The sequence below is a fragment of the Egretta garzetta genome, unplaced genomic scaffold (genome assembly GCF_000687185.1).
Source record: "Egretta garzetta isolate BGI_Z169 unplaced genomic scaffold, ASM68718v1 scaffold118, whole genome shotgun sequence".
NCBI lineage: Eukaryota > Metazoa > Chordata > Aves > Pelecaniformes > Ardeidae > Egretta > Egretta garzetta.
The window spans coordinates 931,593-950,754 of record NW_009260484.1 but is presented as its reverse complement, the minus strand read 5'-3'; the positions used below and the strand labels follow the sequence as shown (position 1 = coordinate 950,754).

Below are 19,162 nucleotides of genomic sequence, written 5' to 3'. Positions count from 1 at the left end.
TATTTGTACTAAAAGACTACAATGTTATTTTAAAGGAAATTTATTGGCAATTCTCTACTACCTACCATAGCAACAAAGAAAAGAATATTCTATTTTATTGTCAAATGTTTTCATATTAACCTAGAAAAACAACATCTATGTAATCACTGAACTTCCCCTCTTTGTACTTCTTTATATTTTCTTCCTTGACAAAACCTGGTAGTTCAAAAAAAATGACACGCCATAGCCTAGGAAAAAAGAGTGGAAATTTTAGTTCAGCAGTACTAAACACACTGTTGAGCTGGAATTAGGTCAATAAGTTCTGACTTGAAAAACTAAAGCCATGTGAGTAATCACTTTTTGTAAACAAACATATTTACACATACAATATTTCCTTTAACTATTATGATATGGTCCAATTTGAAGAAACATATTAAGTTCTAATAAAAATATAGATGAGGCCATTAAAAATTAAAAAAAACCAAACCAACCAACCTATCTGTCTTTGGTGCCTAGAAAATGAAACTTTACAAATCTAAAATAAAGATAAAACTCTTACCAAGGCTGGAAACCACAGAGCTTTCTTTTTATCCACACTGAAGCAGTCCACACACACAACTTTTCCTAATAACTCGTCACTTTGTTTCCTATCATCTTCATCTTCATCGCTGGAAGAGGATGAAGATTCTTCTTCAGGACTAAACAACAGAAAAAGACTTAAAACTCAACTACCCAAAACTTGCCTATTATAATTATAAGAGACCCAAAGCTAATTGTCAAAGAGGGATAGATAACAGTGACTTCAATTGCCTGTTAAATATTTTAGGATAAAAATGAAGTATTTACAAGGATATTATAATAACAACTCAAACATCACAAAACTCAGAAATGCACACCTACATGTAATACATGCAAAAGCCAAACAACACACCACCATGCATCCACATGGAGGAATAGAAATGCACTGTCAGGACTTTCAAAACGAGAATTCTGCCCTAGTGAAGCACTGTTCCAAAATACTGTTGCAGTTGTAGTTTTGGACCAACATTAAGCTAAACTGTTGTTCTTCCTCTTAACCTCTCTATGCTTTAACAGCCAAACAGAATAAAAAGTTGTTTTGAGAAAGGACAAATCTTTGAAGAAACATTAGCTATGAAGATGAACAGCAAAGAGAAAAAGAAGTCTATTTATCCTGAAACAGTTCTTTAAAGATGTGCAATGAAGCATTTCAATGGCTGTTTCAATTTCACATTGAATGAAGTGTTGGAATGCAAGTAGATGGGCAAAGGTGCAAATAAATTTTGATTAAAAAAAGTCTGGCTCATTGTTTTGACTGTTCCAGTACAAAGTTGCACCTGGTTTTAACCATATGGGGAGTCTGAATGTACAAAACTACTCCAACTAAAATTACCTGCAACTGATTTAAAAAAAAAAATAAAAAATAAAAAAATCAGCAAACCTGGCGCTCTCAATTTTTTCACTAGTCACTTTGAAGGTTAATTCTCAGAAAATACACAGTGTTCAAGGAGCACAAGTAGAATTTTAAAAGCTATCTTCCATTTTTCACATAACCACTTTTGAGTACAAAGTTCAGTATTAACAGAAGACTTACAGTTAGCATTTATGTAACAGAAGACGACTGATTTACAGTCTAAGGTGAATTATTATATTTCATATCCCTCCCCCCCCCCAATTTTATGTCATCATTTGCAGTGCTGATAAGGCACTATTTTTTTTCCCCCAACATAATTTTTTAAAGTAGTGATTTCTTTTAAAATACAGTATTAAAGTCTTTCAGGCTGCTATTCTGGGGTTTGAGAATCTCTTGTGGGAAGAGAAAGTAGTCAAGGCCTAGAGAGAAAGCCAGGACTACTTTAGAGAGACTACAACCTAGCTCAGTTATACCAGTATCTGTGCAATTTGGTTTTTCACTCAGTTCAGTCAGTATCAATCATAAGTGTGTTGTTTCTGCCATAATAATGTCCTGTACAGCTAGGGAAACAGAGAATACAACATCCCAGTCAAGGACACCAAGGATGCTGCAATCAAATTCTCTGTGATATATGCCAGCACAGTACCTCTACATATACAGGGCAATATTTATTTCAAGCTATCAAAAAGACAGCATGTGAAAGGGTAATCCAAGGATAAAAACTCCCTTCCCAGCGCAGTCACTACCACCTCAAAACATTAAAAATAAAAAACAAACAAAAACAAAAACAAAACCCACCAAAAAACCCCTACTCACAAACTACAAAGAACAACAGTCAGTGGAGTATTTAACACTGGTTTTTCAAGATCACAACTACCAAGAATTTTGGCACCTAGGAAAAAGTCACTGCTCTTGAACTTTGTTTTTCTATCAGTAAGTTTTGCTGCAAACCATAATACTTTTCACCTATTTCTAAAAGCCCTTCAGAGATTTTGTAATGAGAAATTAAAGGTCTACATGAGGATTCTAGTACCTTCTACAAAGACTTCATATCACCTGGACAAAGACTGCATTGTAGTGGTTTTAGTTTGAATACAACACATCTATAATACTAATATTCTACTACAAAGAAGCTTCTGAATACAGGTTAATAACACATTTCCACTTGGTATGCCACTTTCTTTTTTTACTTAAATTACAAAACCAAGAAAAAAACCTCATGCCTATATGCAGTACTATTTTAAATACTGATTACATGAAGACTTGTTGCACGCAGGAATTACAACACCACAAATAAAACTGACTTTCAGTCTGAGTGCTAAAGAATACTTCTCATATAGCTTCCTGGTTTTTCAATAAGAGAAGCCTGAACATACAACTAATAAAACTCCACACACCCTGAAAGCTTCAGAATTGAATACAGGCAGCACAGATATAAAGATGTTAAACTTACATATGATTGGATCTTCTTCCTCTGTTTGTTTTCTTTCCTATAACAGGAGTCCCGAAGTGTTCAGGATTTGTGAGTGGAAGCTGATCTAATGTCTGTTGAAATGAATAATACATATGGATACACATATAAAAAACCTGGCATAAGTTATTTTCCAAATCCTAAGTTTGTATAACCTGGTTAAAGTAATTTTTGTCAATAGAGAGACTTTCTCATTACAAAAGAAATACAGAAGTACAGCAGAGATGTCACTGCTTTAATTTTAAAAAGTAATGTGTTTTGGTTTCAGGTTTTTTTTTCCCAACACTTTCTCCCCACCTCTGAATAATTAATTTTTGTCCCCCCCCATACAGACAATTCTTCCCAGAAGTCCTGCCTTTGGACCAGCCAAACACAAGAGAATTAAGTAGCAGGTATTCTGCCGATGTGGGATATTCCATCGTTACAGGATGAATTTTCTGCCTGTCCTATCATCAGACTAAACGCCCAATCATCTACTTATAAATGAACAGAGGTCCCCTAATGAAATGAAATTGTAAGATAACTCAGTAGCAGCAAACATGACAAGTTAATTGTATTTTTGTTAGTAATTCGTAATTTGATATGGGAGAGAAAGATTCTAAAACACTTTTAAAGAGACTGCTATATTGATAATTGAGAGGGTGCTAAGTGATGGCATATCAGCATCAAAACAAAAGGAGAGGGAAAGAAAGAACTCTCTCTGTTCAGGGAGAATGCTAAGGCATCAACAGAAGGACTTCATGGACATGCAGTATCTTCTTTCCATAAGACTACTGTTACCTGTCTAAACGATAAACATTCCAGATTTGAAGGCTCCTGGTACACCATTTTTTGTATAGGCACTTGTTCTTTGAAAGAGGGCATAAAGCCTTCCAAAGCAAATGTGGTGCTCCTAATTACGCTTCTGAGTTGTGCATGAATTTTTGAACGTGAAACACAAACAAGAGTCTCAAAAGTGTTCTGTGTCAGACAGAAATGGACACAGAGACAATAAAATGGGCTTTTTAGATCTTCAAGTAAGTGCATGATCACTTCTGAGCGTGGTGGACACCCTGAAAGATTCCACACATTTGGGAAGTCAAGAGATTAAGCTAATGCAAAGCAATATATACATAGACTAAAATTTTCAACTTGCTTACTATAAAGTAACACTGCTGAAATCATATTAAATAGTATTTATGGAACAGAAGCAATCTAATTTTCAGGGGTGGTTATTGTTAATAACAAAGAAGCTAATTGAAGGAACAATGCAATCTTTAATATTATGGCATTTATATCTGAATCCAGATTTAGGCATCTAATTATCCCCTCTTCTTTACATGTCTTTAATCCCAATTTAGGATTCTAGAAGGTATCTGAATCTTCACAAGAATGCAATAAGCAGGCAACAAGCTCAGCTGACTACAGTAATGAACCATATTTATGTAGCGCTTTCCAGTAAGCTAACATGTTTACATAAATCTGCCCATCAGTCCAGACTGTCTTACATAATAAGAAGGAATAACCCTCATTCTGAAGTTTCAACTACTTGAAATTTGCTACAAATGTCTGAATACTTTAATATGCTAATCACCTTTAAGAGATGAACCAGCTTCAAAATACTGATAACTGTCTTCATATTTAAAGGTAATGGCAACTTGTAATTGGCCTTTTAAAAGAAAAGTACTGATCTTTCAAGTTTATCAGCTATTACAAATTAGACTAGACCATCTACCTAAAATCTAACAGAACTTATGTCCAAAGATGTACATTAATTTTTTCATGTACCGTATTTTGATTTTTCCAATGAATACTTACAGATAATTTTTTTATATAAAGCAAAGTAGCTGTGTGATCGTTGGTTTTTGTGTGATCTACGAACCCTTAATAATATAAAAATATGAAATGCTAATTTTCTTAACTTACACAATTTCGTGAAATTTACTTATATTTCTTGATTTAAAAAAGAATAAGCCAGACACTGTAGACTGCATTTTACATAGTCCCCATTTTTAGTAGCATGGATGTACGTAACATACTGAAGACTGAGGTACTAAAAATACCACTTTTAAATTTTTCTAAATAAAAAGTTGTCGTATAAAATTCTTGAATTACCTCACTTTCAGCAAAATGTCTTTCTACTGTCACCAGGTAAGAAGTGAAAAGAAATTATTACTTTTTTTTAAAATCAGGATATCAGTAAGTGATTGATTTACATGTCAGAAATAATTAGATATATATTCCTGTAGCCAGTTCTTAAAACAAAGCTGTACCTGGATACTGCTGCTTATCCAGTAAAGCATTTGCGTAGATCGACCAAATACATAAACTGCTGTCTCACCATAGCTACTCCATGCTTGCATATGTTAAATGGAATCTTAAGTAATCAGCAGTTGAGCAGACAATTCATGGATCAGGACACAAAATTAAAAATCAACACAAGCTAGAATTGAAAAACTATTCTTCAAGCATTTTCAATTTTTACAGAACTTTATTACATAAACAGAAAGCCTAATGGAAGCTATGCTTACTATGGAGAAACATGAACAGGTATTTTATGAAAAAAGTTACAGTTCAATGCTGTATGAAAGTTCAGTATCTCTCTCTACTGACTTTGTTCAACTACGCTATAAAACATCAGTTATATCATCCTAAGGAAGACAACAATTGTCAAAGTGCAGACAATCCTCAAAACCAACTGTAGTGAGAGAATGGCAGAGCTCCTGCTTTCTAGACTTTCTACCATCTCTGCTATCACTAGGTCAACTGGAAACAAGTTCATAATACAGTTGACTCCATCTACATACTTGATCGTTTTGAATCCTGAAATGCACTGCACACATTCAAGGTGGGATCTTCAGAAGCTGATAAACTAGTCATATATTATAGCAAGCTTTTGTCAAGTCTTCTACAGGTACTTAACTGATTAAAACTTTGTGACAAGTTTTAACTCTCGGGCTATGCTTGCACTGTTCAGTGAGACAAGAACTCCCCTCCCCAACAGTGATAACAATTATATTCTGTCCCCACACTGCAGTGACCTTGAAAACTTCTGTGGGCACAGAAACAACTCCAAGGTTAGATTAAAAATCTTACATTAAAAGTTGAAAGTTTCAACAATTTCTTAACCTGTTTCTTTCCCCTTCATTCAAAGCTTCTCTCTGTCCATCAACAGTACTGCTGAGCCTGATTCTGTCAGTCTCATTAGAATTCAATCAAGTGGTAGAAAACTAAAAATATGTAAACACTTTCACGAACAAGAGTTAAGGTAGGTGTTAGGAGAATGGCTGTCAAGTGGCAAAAGATGCCTGGCAAGACTAGAGAGATTAATTTTCAGCCACGTCTGGCTTTCAAATAGGGAGTTGCTATACTCTATTTTCAACATTTACTAATTTAAATAAAAATATACAAAAAGCAACAAGGTACATCAAAATTCTTGACCAGTATTTATTTGGTATGAAAGTAACTTTTACCTAGTTCTGAGAATTTTTCATTCCTATATAAAATTCATCACTGTTGATGAACAAACTTCCCCTTGTGACTACCATTCCCCAGTCTGTGTTTTATGCTACAGTAATTGTAGTATATTACAACAATTTTATCACAGTAATAAATATCAGTTATGGACGCACATCTGTCACTTCAAAATTTGTTGAAAAGTATCAAGGGCAAGAATGGCAAAAGAAAACATACAGATTTGGAGCTGCATCTCAAATGGTCATAACATAGTTAAGCCCCAACTTGGTTAAGTGAAGTAGAAGGCAGCTGGTTACTCATTCAGTTTGTGTTAATTAACATAACAGTCTCCTTATATAATAAGAGATTTAAAAAAAAAAAAAAAAATCTATCCACTTCAAGGGATAAGCTGACTATACAGAGGTAAACCTATTCAGGGCTGGGTAGGCAGACACATTATGCATCCTATGTGGTAATCTGCTTGTGGCCTCTTCCCTGCCAGAGGGATTATTAATCTTGTTCCATAACATAAATACATTCAAAGGAAAAGCTTCACCTCCCTGAAAGACTTGTGTGGCCAGAATAGCACATATGGCTGTAATGCATGTGACATTCTAATGTCATGGAACATCCTCAAAACAATCTACTGAGCAGACATACAGACGTGTAATGCATTTATAACATCTATTCTGAAACTGCAAGGAAAAGAAAAAAGAAGAGGCACCTTAATGCAAATAAAATCACTTTGAATTCTGAGAAAAAGCAGTGTTGCAACAAAAAAACGCGTGGAAGGGGATAATACTACTTTTGAACCTGAACAATCGTGCATTTTTAGTAAAGCAAACAATGCTATGATCACTTTTTCTCACAGTAAGCACAGAGTTAAATGTTAAGAATATCACTTAAACTTTCTAAAGACACATTTATATGATGGCAAAATAGTATCTAGTTACTAGGATTGGAATACCTTGAGCTTTTTGAGAAATTGTCATACTAGAGGCAAATAAACTAAGGACACTTCATATATTTATATAACTGTGCTATACTAATTTTAAAAGGCAATACCAGTTGGGTTTTCTGTAATTTAATTTAGTTCCTATCTTCCTTTGGTAAGAAAGTAGTAGCACCAAAAAAGACATATAAGCAAAGAGATGTACAATTTCTATTCAGACAACGTCGTATGAATACAAGATAGACAGGGATGCTCTTAAAGAAACCTTGCCCATACTTTAGTGTTAAAAGAGTCCTCAAGCAGCCCCAAAATGGTTATTCCTCTAAATCCTACAAGCTACTGCTGCAGTGGTGTAAATGGTCTTAAGTAACAACTTCTGGAAAGGTACTACTTCAGATCCATCTGTCTCCTCACAAAGTTTTTGACCAAACCATAGTAATTATATTCACAAAATCATTAACAATGCAAGTAATTAGACATTTCTCAACAAGTGCTAGGACAACATTAGATAACTCTGCTGGTTAAGATGTGTGCCAATTCTGAAATATGTTAAATGGCAACTATCCCTTCAAGTAGGACTTTCACTCAGATCTGCAAAGTCATCAGTGTCTGTAAAGATATTTTCAGTCTCATTCCACTCACCCTCCTGATAAAGATTATGCTAATCATCCACTGTTAGAGTCACTTCTCTCTCAAAGTGCACTGCACAGCCAGCAGCTGTGCTGCTTTTACTGATTCTGCAAGGTCAACATGCTTTTGTCTACTTTTATCTACAAAATATGGCTTTCAGCCTCAACTCTTGCATCTCCTCTTCTTATTTCTCAAGTTCAGGACTTTTGACAGACATCTACTTTGATTTATAGACTGCAACTCCGTGAGACCTTCAAATTTAATCTGCATGGACTCCTATCTTACTCTTCTTGCTGAACTGCTAACCTCACACTTTCTCAGAAGCATGAATATACACATACAACATAGTTCTAACACCAGCTATACCATTTTGTTCTTAAAAGCTCTCATATCTGAGCCACTTCTATATTATTTACCAAAACCTATGTTATTTCTTGTCTTTATACCTCACATTTCACCCCATTCTAAACTGGTCTCTCCTTTACTCATACATTCTACTTCTCCAACAAGAACATAGTATGTATTTTCTGCAACATTTAGCTGGAAGGTCTTATCTAAACTTACAGCTCAATTCCTTTCTAAAAAGGACTATGACTAGGGAAAGTTAGTCTTTCCCTTGCTGTTCAACATCATTTCATCAATAGCAACCCTTAATAACTCGAAACAACTAAGTCTTGCTAGACCCAGTCTTCATCTTCCCATGTCCTAGTTACCTCCCAAGGAGAAGAATACGTAGTTTCTCAAGAACCAATACATTTCCTGTAATACCTTTAAGAATACCAGTGCACAGACAGAACACACACTATCGTTCTGCAGTTGACCAGTTTTCCCCAAGACAGATTGATCTACTGGTACACAGCATCAAAGAGTAAACCCATGTATATAAACCTTTTAAAAAAAAATTAAAGAAAAAGAAAAAAGTTGTATTTACTTGCAGGCATGGAAAAGACTTTTTTAAAAACCAAGCTATGTCTGTTTTTACTGTGTTCTAAAAGCACTTCTTTTCGTTTTTTAATAAAGTATGGTGGCATACTTTGCTTCAGAATATTTAACAGTAGTATATTAAATATCTAAGAAGTGGTTACTGACTACAATTCACTAGGTCTTTATTTGTGGTCCCAATTTCACATTGTGATCAGTACAATTTATTTAAAAACCCAAAATAAGAAGTTTAGTTTTTTTGGTTTTGGAGGGGTTTTTTTATACAAACTTTAAATACCTAAGCAGCTCCAAAAAGTCTCTCTCACCATGCTTAAGACATGTCCAGGTCACAGGCTTATTTTTAAGTCATGAGTTGTATTCAAATACTTAACTATTTCTCTTACCTACAGTGTACCAACTTGCATCTGTTAATTTGTTGATAACTGCTTCCTGGTATGTTCCATCCGGATTCTTCACTTCCACAACAGTTCCCACCTAAATACAAAAGCCACTTAGCACTGAAGAGCTTCTAAAACAGTCAATGAAGTTAATACTTTTGTGTTTAACAAACAGAGTTAATTTCTAACCTATTTTTGTGTTAAATATACCACACTTTTTCAGTTTCACTTGAGTATATTTGTATCCCTCAAAACTTTATTTCATTCCTCTAAGCCAACTAACTGAGCTGATTATTTCCTGCCAGCAGGTGGGGAACAAGAACCAATCTGAGTGATGTCATTCTCCTGTATAAGAATTTGCCCATCAAATCCTCCAGCTGAGGTTTCCAAAGCAAGTGACTAAAAATCAGAGCCAGCCAAACTTCTTAGCTTTAAGGCCAAAAAGAACACAGAGGCTTGCAGCAGCCTGTATGTTGCATCCCCCTTAACTACAAAGGAAAAAGTTAACATGAAGAGTATACTAACTCTAGCTTTGCAGCATTACCTTTTACGCTTCATGATCCTATCTCGCCTGTGTAATAAATTGAACCTTCCACTTTCACCCTATACTGTTTATATACATTTATGTCAAGTACTGAAAAAGAATGCTTTTCAAAGTGTTAGTAAAATATAAAACAAATTTATTACCTTTAAGGGACCCTTTATGTGGTCATCCTGCACTTCCACTGTTGAAGAATCATGTCTAAAAGTTACCTAAAAAATATAATTCAACTGACAATCACTTGATACAATTGAGCAACGTAAGCACACCCAGATGTCAATAGCCCTTCTCTTACTCTCATTTTACAGTTAGTCACCATAATCATTCACTTGCTGAAAACTGTGTTTCATTTGTGTATTTTAGAAATAGGAGGAGACAATGTTAGTCATCAAAACTTCTAAAGTATTTTTTTATCTTTCAGAATAGAACCATTACCTCTAAAGAAAGGGACAAACAACAATGTTTAATGGTTCAAAATGATCTCTGCAGTTCTCTTAATGATTTGAATCGTGCTGTTCTAGTACCACTCCAAGAAAGGAGAAGGTCTCAAGAATTCTGAGCACAAATCATTTTTAAGAAACACTTATATTTCAATGCTGTGAAACCAGTTTTGGCACCAATATCTAACCCCATATCACGGTGGTTTTTGATTTTGCTGATTAAAGTGCATTTCCCTCACTCATGATTGAAAGACTCACACAAAAAATGTACAGGACACTGCTGTCAACTAAACAAAATTAACAACCCAAATAGCCTGTCAGTTAACGTCAGCCTAGCCTACACGTTGCTAGTTAACTAGAAGTAAATGTACAGCTAACTTTTCAGTCTTCTGAAACTGGAGTAAGTAATTCCCGTAAGTACTTCCAAGGTATTTTTGCATGTCATTGGCTGTGTCTTTAATCCTACACATGCGGTCCTCACAAAAAAAAAAAAAAAGGTCTGTAAACTCAAACTTTTAAGTCACCTGTATCAGATGCTACAGATATTCACCATTCATTTCACTCAAGATTAACTTGGTCACACTGAAAGTCACAGGATCCTCTTAACCAATTACAGCTGAAGTTTTATTTCCACTCTGGTTTTAAATTTCAGGAAAGGTGAGAAAATTCCAGCATTACATTTTATTCACACACAGAAATGATGTTCTCATGTTCACCAGAACATACTCGCTTGGTGTAAGCATATGATGTTTTATTTAGTATTCACAATAAGTAAGAATGTAACATGAGATTCAGCCATGTAACTCTCAACTACAGCAATCCTACATTAAATCTGAGGACTTGGTTCACAAGTGTACCCAAGGTTATGTTCTCACTGTTGTTGAGAGTTTCTCCATAGCACACAGCAATAGCAAAATTTCCCTCACAACAGCAGTGTTCTCTAATAGCAATTCTTCTACTTAGCCCCCTCAGGAGAAGAGTTTAAGGGAATTTATAAACCTTGAAAGGAGCAAACAGCTGAGAACAGCACCTACAACCAGGAGTAAGGAGAGCCTACCTTCACTGGCTGATAAGAAAAAAAAATGCACTAAAATGCTTTACTGCCTTCTAGGTGCTACTTCATGAAATAGTCATCTTGGCCATCTTCTGTTAGAATGACAGCGATAAGTATTGTTGTGAAAGTATGTTCTTTTTAGAGCAGCATCATTCCACCTACTGATGGAAAATAATTTCTGTCCACCAGACAGACAAAATCATACATTGTAACCTGAAAGCCAGACAAAGGATTCAAGCTATGAATTAACTGAGCAAAACTACCCTTCTGAAATTCAGCCTGGCAGATACAGGTATTTATTCCTCTCTTTTGGGGTATTTATCTAGAAATCAAAGTTCAGTTCAGATGCAAAGTAATCTGAAACCTGTGGTTACTATAGGCTCATATGAAATATCCAGTATGTCAATTCTGGTTTGGAGACATCTGCTTTTATCTTTCTGTAATTATCTTAAATGTATTTTACAGCAAAAAGGAACTCTATCCAAAACCATGAGCCAGCCACAATGAAAGGTAAACAAAGCAAATTGCCACTGTGTATTCCAGAATATTTTTTCTTTTTAAAGATGCCCCGGGGCTTTGACTCTTTTTGGGGAGAACATTTTTGATGCCAACAGTTTTTGCTTCTTGAGATATTCATATGTACTCAAAAAAATGCCGTTTACTAACAGAAATACTCAAACTCCAAACTCAGTGTGACACCACTGGCCTTTCCTGAAGCGGAGAAAAGCAATGTCGGTATTTGTTAGTGTGGGTTTTAATTCCCATAGTGTTTGTCAGTGTGGATCCTTTCTGTCTCAGGCAAAAGATGAAGACATTCAGCACATCATCAACCTGCTCACATTCAGTTGAAATTTCCTTTTTCTTCACCATCCAGAAAAGGTAGTCCTGGCTCTATACACCAGATGCTTCACTAGTTTCTGTTTAATAAAGACCTACACAGCAAACAGTTTCTTCTGAAACTTCTGTGGAGGGTGCGGAAATACAAGTGGGTGTGGATGATGGTGCTAATTGTTTTAGGAGATGCTGTCAAAATAAACTGGTTTAAATAGCTCTCTAAGAAAAGCTGTAACAGATCCTACGAAGATGAAGTGGACTACCACTCTTCTAACACTGAAAGTCTTGTCCTCCAGTCAAATTTGTACTACCTTCAACACTTTTCCCAAGTCCAGGCAAATCTTAGGTTTTACTACTTTCCATGACAAAGTGTGTAATGTAAAATTCTGTACCATATACAGAACCTGCCAAACACTGCTAAACTGTGAACGACAATACTTATCGATACGGAAATGATAAATACATAGCACTTGAGGTAAATTGAATAAAGTTATTCAATTATACTGGTGATGGAAGAATTATTACGAAGGTATCCCTCCGAATATTCTAGGAAGCAGAATTCGACAGAAGAAGGCAGCAGGTAAAAGGAGACAGAATTAAATGTATTTTACTTGCCTGATGACATATTCTATACTGAAAAAAAAATCTGTTGCCATGCTCCTTTCTCAACAGAGCATCTAGTTATAAAACTTAAATGAAAACTTCAAACTAGAATTGATGTTATGAAGTTAACTGTCTTTCCTTTTTCTCTAGCAGTTCTATGAGGCTAGGGCATAAAATATGTTGGGGCCAGAAGACACTGTTAAACAAGTGGAAAATAAATGCAGCAGATGAACTACCAGAATTCCAGACAAAGTACACCTGATAAGAACCTTGGTTAGAGTGAATACTGGGGAAAGTCTGCATGTGCCAGAAAGAGCTGAGAAGATTTTTAGAGAAAATCAAGGGGTCACTGTTGAGTTTAGGGAATATGTGTACCTGGTGGAGGAAACATAATGTAAACAGATATTGTTACTGCATTCACACACACAAAAAACTCAACCACAAACCACATTACTCTACAAAGCAACAACAGTACTGGGGCTTAACTGCCCTAAGCTATACATTAACAGCAAAGACACACACGCGCACACACAAACTTGAATGCACAGAGCTTTATGCACAGCCTCCACAAACAACTTGCAGTAAAAAGTCTATTCCATTTCATTTTAAGATCTTTCTGCAAAACATTGCAGTGACAAAACTGCAAGTAACAAACTGGTAAGAAAGTATTTATCAATGAAAAACAGCCTTAAGTGCAAGTGGTGCATGTAAGAAGGTGTACTGAAAGCCCTCTAAAGAGCTAAAAGGAGTTTCGCTGATCTAGGCACAACACAATTCCTGTGCTTAAATACTGATACTTAACAGTTTAAATACCAATACTTAGTTGCTTAAACTCAATGGTGCTGTAAAGCATAGACCAGCTGATGCTGTTAAAGAGTTAGGAGTAATGAAATGAAAAGACCACTAATTTGCTCTAAAGGCTTTTTAAAGATGTCAGATTTAAGAATAACATCATCTCCTTAGAGTTAACATTATTATCAAATAAGTGACAGTAGTCCTTCCCACCAGGGCTTTTGGAAGTAGCCTGCTCTCTCTCGTACATCCTACAGACAAAAACCGGCAATAGCATGAGGGTAGATTCAAGCAATGCATGACAGTTTAAAATGCAGGCTCTTCTATAACAGGTTATCATGACTCACAATTCACACATTTTCACTTATATTTACAGTAGATAAGAAAAATATTCTGCCACTATAACTCTGTTGCAGAGCAACAATCTAATTTATTTTTCTTAAGTGCTTTTGATCCTTGCTCTGTTCCATTTCTGTAAGAGGTTAAAAGGTAGAGCAGAAAAATAGTACCTGCTCCCAGATTAGAAGCTTTTAGGACAATATTATCCGAACAGAAATATAAGGCCATTTTGCAGCGTAGACTTACTATATAATAAAAACAAGCCCAAACATTGTTCTTTTTATTTCTAGATAGTTTAAATTTCCAAGGGATGTTAAAAAGTATCTCTTGTATTCCCTCTCCACAATTTTTATTTGTACTTCAAGCAGCCTATATTGATTCATTCAGTCATTAACTAGTCATCATAAAGATTAGGTGAGATCCCCTGCTTGCCATTTTGTAGGACTCAATATGCCAAGTCTTTGTTGGAAGACAGCAGTGTTTTATCTTATTCCTGAAGCATTATCTAGCTGCTACTGCTAAATGGCGGCGACCTGCGCTCCTGAAGTAAAAGAAAACGTATTAAACCTACTTTGAGGTGTTTTAGTTATTTCTGGTAACATTCTCCCATACATAAGCCTACATTTGTCATATTTTGATTAATTACTTTAAGGTCAGCCTATAGCATTGAAGGCTACAAATACTGGATGCAAGCAGATGACAAAGCAATAAAAGAAACAGAACATATTTAATTGTGTGGGTGTGGGGGAACCCCTCCCCTCCCAACAAAAATAAGCTTACTGTTATTTCAAAGACTGCACTGCCAGACTCCAAGGAAAGAATAGCCTCTTTGCTGTCTTGAGACTATAAAGAAGTTTCACGTTGTGCTATTTTGAACATTGATGGCTTTTTTTCCCCAAAAAACTGTTTGTAGGAAAACCACATACCTTGACTTTGACAAGTCTTTTTGCTGTCTTGATCTTGGCTTCACAGAAGGCTCCTCTATACTTTGCACTCACATCAGTGCCCACTGTGAGATAGGGAGGCTCATCAATGGCCTGGAACAGAAAGGAAAACAACTGGTTTTTAATTACTGGCCACTGGTTACATAGGTGTCACGGTCTCGCTAGCTTTTGTGGACAGAGCATTACAAAAGAGCCCAATAAAACTTGACAGCATGTGTATACCACAGCAGTAGAAACACAGAACACAACACTAAGCTCATACAATGACTAACATAAATGTAATAAACTGATACCACAGTTGTCTGCAACAAGCACCACCTAAGCCTCCAACATCTGCACCATCTGAGGACATAGCAGACGATCAGTTCTGCTGCAATGGCGAAGGCCAACCAAGTGTTCTATCTTCTAATTGCCTCAAGATCCGATGAGTCTCATGAAGACGCTGTTTATTTCCCCCAAATAATTAAGGTTAATTTTTCATTAATAAATAGAACAACTCTGAAAAGACTTTGCTTTTTCAGTTTTGCATAAAGTAAATTGTATAGGTGGGGGGTCATCAGGAGAGCAGCCTGAGGGGCAGAGTACAGCTGGAGGATAATGGTAGGATAAATGCACAATGAAGGTGAAGGGCGCAGGCAAAAGACAAGGTTCTGTAACAAGCAACAGAGGAACAGGTGACACCCAGACAGGGAAACAAGAAATAGAAGAGTAGGGAAATAAGTGGGTTTTGGGGGTAGGGGGAGAACAGGGGTCCAATTAGTATGCAGAGTGAGCTTCCTTCAAAGGAGATCCATCTTCCCTCACACAACCTCTCCTAGTGTAATCTGGGGGAGGAGGTTCTAGATAACTGAACCACCTCACGATCACTTCATAGAATGTGCATCAGAAGAGAGAAGGCAGAGGGTGACAAGCAACAGGAGTGAGGTATGTTTTTGAGAGCTGCAAGCGTCCATGCAGCCCCAAACAAGAGCTGGGAAGAGAGATCTAAGCCCTTCTCTGAGCCCACATCATGCTTCTGCACCCCACAGATTCAAACACAGCTTACAAGAGGCAACTCTGGCACATCCAGGCTCTCTGTGGAAAGAATATAGAGATAACCTCCTTCACAGGTCTCAGAGCTACTATTTGATACTGAAGTGCTTGCACTCAGTATTAGGTAATCGCCACTGGCTGTTTCTCGCTCCAATACATTAGAAGTAAAGGCATGCAAATATGTACCTGAATGCTTCAATGTATGATTTTTCAGAAATTTAAGTTTTGCAAAACTTGAAACTAAGATACATGAGATGCTACAGTGTTAACTCCGTATTAATTATGTTTTTACCTTGACTCTGTTCAAACCTACCTCTCATTTTCAAGTACTAGAATGTGTTTCAGAGTACTAGAAAACTATTATCAATCTGCACTTGTTAAGATCATCAGAAACATGAATGCTGTAATGAATCCCTCCCTCCCTCTCTCTGCATGCGTGGTGCATGACTGCATGCAGAGTAGCAGCATATACTACTCTGGTAGCAGCGTATCCATGAACACATATCCATTCCTATTCCAGACTTAACAACAATAAATTGCAAGTGAGATCAACAACATATCCACTAAGGGTGTTGGGATTCTGAAATTCATTCCCTCTTTGCTTGTCTAACTCTGTAAATGTACTTGCCCTCAAGGCAGGCTGCAATGCCTCTTACTCTGCCTGTAAGGATGCTGAAACAGGGAATCAGATGGTGATAAGCTTGGGTTTTGCTTAGTACTCTCAGTAGAGTGGACTAAGTAGTGGCTGCTTCACACAATATAAATCTGAACGGAGAAAGCAGCAATGTGTTCTCTTGCAAAGTCAGTAAAGCTCTTACGAGGGGAGCACGCCTCCTGCTCTCCCACACTCCTTAGTGAAAGCACTACAGTGTCGTTAGTCTTTCATGCCTGTTGATCTTCCAAACTTAAAAAGAAAGCATGGAGTATTGAGATTACTTTAACAAGACAGACAGATCCCAGATGGGTCCACACAGATGCACATAGCTAAAATTCTCCTATAAACAAACACTTCTAAGAGCTGGTTGTGTCAGTATCAGTCTATACCTCCCTACGCAGCCAAACAAATTATCTCAAAGACCAACTCATAACGTTAACTCTAACTTACAGAAAATAAGTAACACTTTTTTCACTGCTACAGAACATTAACTATAAAAAAGGTCTACAATACCAGGAACCAAGACAATCTGAAGCTCCGGTCTTTGCTTGAAATTTTATGGCAGAGGAACAGGCAAGTCAACAATCAAACTTTAAAACAGGAGTTTAAATTCTTATTAAGAGTATAATCAGCAGTATTAGTGATTAAGCTACTCTAGCTTATTTATAAAAGCTTCTTCCAAAAAGAATATTCATTTGAAGAACAAACATCTGTAAAAATGTGGTGTTTCTGTTACTACCACACAAGTTAATGTTAATCCCTAGCTTAAATTCGCTGAAGTTACTTTTATAGTAACTTCTGTTTTTTATAGTAACTCCTTTCACTGGAATTAGTTAATATTTACCATTGTAAGCCAAGTAATTTCAAAAAGTAGCAAACATATGGACCATTTGCTTACCACTGTAGGTATGTTTACTAAAAATACAGTACTGGAATGCCTTTTGAGAGGAAAATTTATACTGATGAAATGCGTTTCTTTAATTACCACTATGAATCATTACACATTTTAAAATAACCGTATGAAATCTTCTGTGGCTACACATAGGAAAATTTTCTGCTATTTTATTATTCCACTGAAACATAAATTATGTGGGCTTTTTTTCCCAAATCACCGAAATTTGCAAAATACTTCCCTCATTCTGACTGATAGTATCAGCTGAAAGTGATGTTAAAACAACTAGCAAGATGCAATGCATCATAGAGTATGCAAACTAGAGGAGTAAACAGTAATGATCCAAGTCTAGCATTAATTTCAGATAATCCTTGCCACAACTTTGTTTTCACCAACTCTGAGTCACCTGTTCTCAAGCAGGTTTTATTCAATTCAACGAAAATTAGACAGAGATTAAAAGTAAGTATACAGCTATTTTTACCTTTCTGTCATCCCTTCTCTGGTTTGTGCTTACATCATCTAATAGACATCCTTACACTCTGTTCTTACCTCTGCTGTCAGAGTGGTTCCAAAGAATGTTTATCAATATGGTGATAGGCGCTTTATACATATAAATTCACACAGAGTGAATGTATCTTTGCCTATTTAATTCTGACAGGATTTGGTTTTATTCTTTCTTTGCTTTTCAGTGTGGATTACCAGAAAAAAACAGTATGTTAAAATGCAGCTAAAATCTGAGAACATGACTGAGTAATCTTGGAAAAAGTATTACAAGCATATTGAAATTATCTTAACAAGAAGCACTGCAACAATCTTTAAGGGGAAGGGGAAGACACGGCATTGGACTACCCTACAATAAAAAGTTCTGAGCTTCTTAAAGTTATTCAAGACTTCATTTTAAGATAATTCTACTATGTTGCTGTCTCCAGATCTCTGGGCTGCAGTCTCAGCCCTCATTTTATTTTAAAAACACAAGGCAATCTCAATTTGCATTTACATTTTACACCTGAACATAATCTCTTGGACTTTAAAATTTGTAGATAAGAATCATCTTCTCAGTAGCATATCATAAAACCATCGGTAAACTTTTGCTCAACAGGAAAACTGAAAAGTATACCCAGCACACAAAATCATTCATTTAAATGAGATCATGAACTTTTTTCATTCAGAGCAGCTTCAACATACACCCCAGGTTTCCTCTCCCTCAACCCTTCTATGCCTCTGTACTCTCCTGAAACATCCTCAGTTCACACAGGAAGAAGAAAGGGAAAAATGAAGCTGATGGTAACCTCTAGATTTGGGGTTTGGTGTTTTGGTTTTGGTTGTGTTGTTGTTGTGGTTGTTGGTTTTTTTACTATTGGCAGAAGACTGGTATTTAAGATCCTCATCGAAACCAACCAGGCACTCACATGAGGGATCACTATTTTGTTTGCATGAATGACTGAAGCCGGGCTACCAAACGGGGAGCAGGCTCTGTCGGGTGGCAGAGGAAGATGGGCATCCTTCTGCAAATGGAAATCGGTGGAGGGCTGTACCCCAGGCCTTGCTCCCCTGGGAGCGCGGGGCCGCAGCCAGGCTGGGGGCACGGAAGGGCTATTTTGGAAGGAGACTGGGGGAATTACTGGAGGAAGGAGGGTGCTGACTACAGAAAGCTGAATGTTACCAGCGGTTTGAGCAGCTCCCCAGCGAGCTGCAGACAGCCTGTTCGATGATCCAGCCTGTATAAGGCCGCCGGACCGAGCCCGGGTGATTTCGTGTCGCCCGCTAGGGACGGCAGAAGAGCAGACGGGCACCCGCGTCCCTCCGGGGACCCGCCTG

At 36.7% G+C, this 19,162-nt stretch overlaps 1 protein-coding gene across 1 annotated transcript in view; it reads right to left on the bottom strand.

Moving 5' to 3' along the window:
* The window catches only part of ARID4B (AT-rich interaction domain 4B), a 95,449-nt gene that overhangs the window by 50,705 nt on the left and 25,582 nt on the right, over window positions 1–19,162 (bottom strand). The window contains 6 exon segments of the mRNA XM_035899663.1: window positions 539–677; window positions 2,865–2,956; window positions 4,977–4,999; window positions 9,147–9,315; window positions 9,906–9,971; window positions 14,748–14,858. Coding sequence (XP_035755556.1) covers window positions 539–677; window positions 2,865–2,956; window positions 4,977–4,999; window positions 9,147–9,315; window positions 9,906–9,971; window positions 14,748–14,858 — 600 coding nt within the window.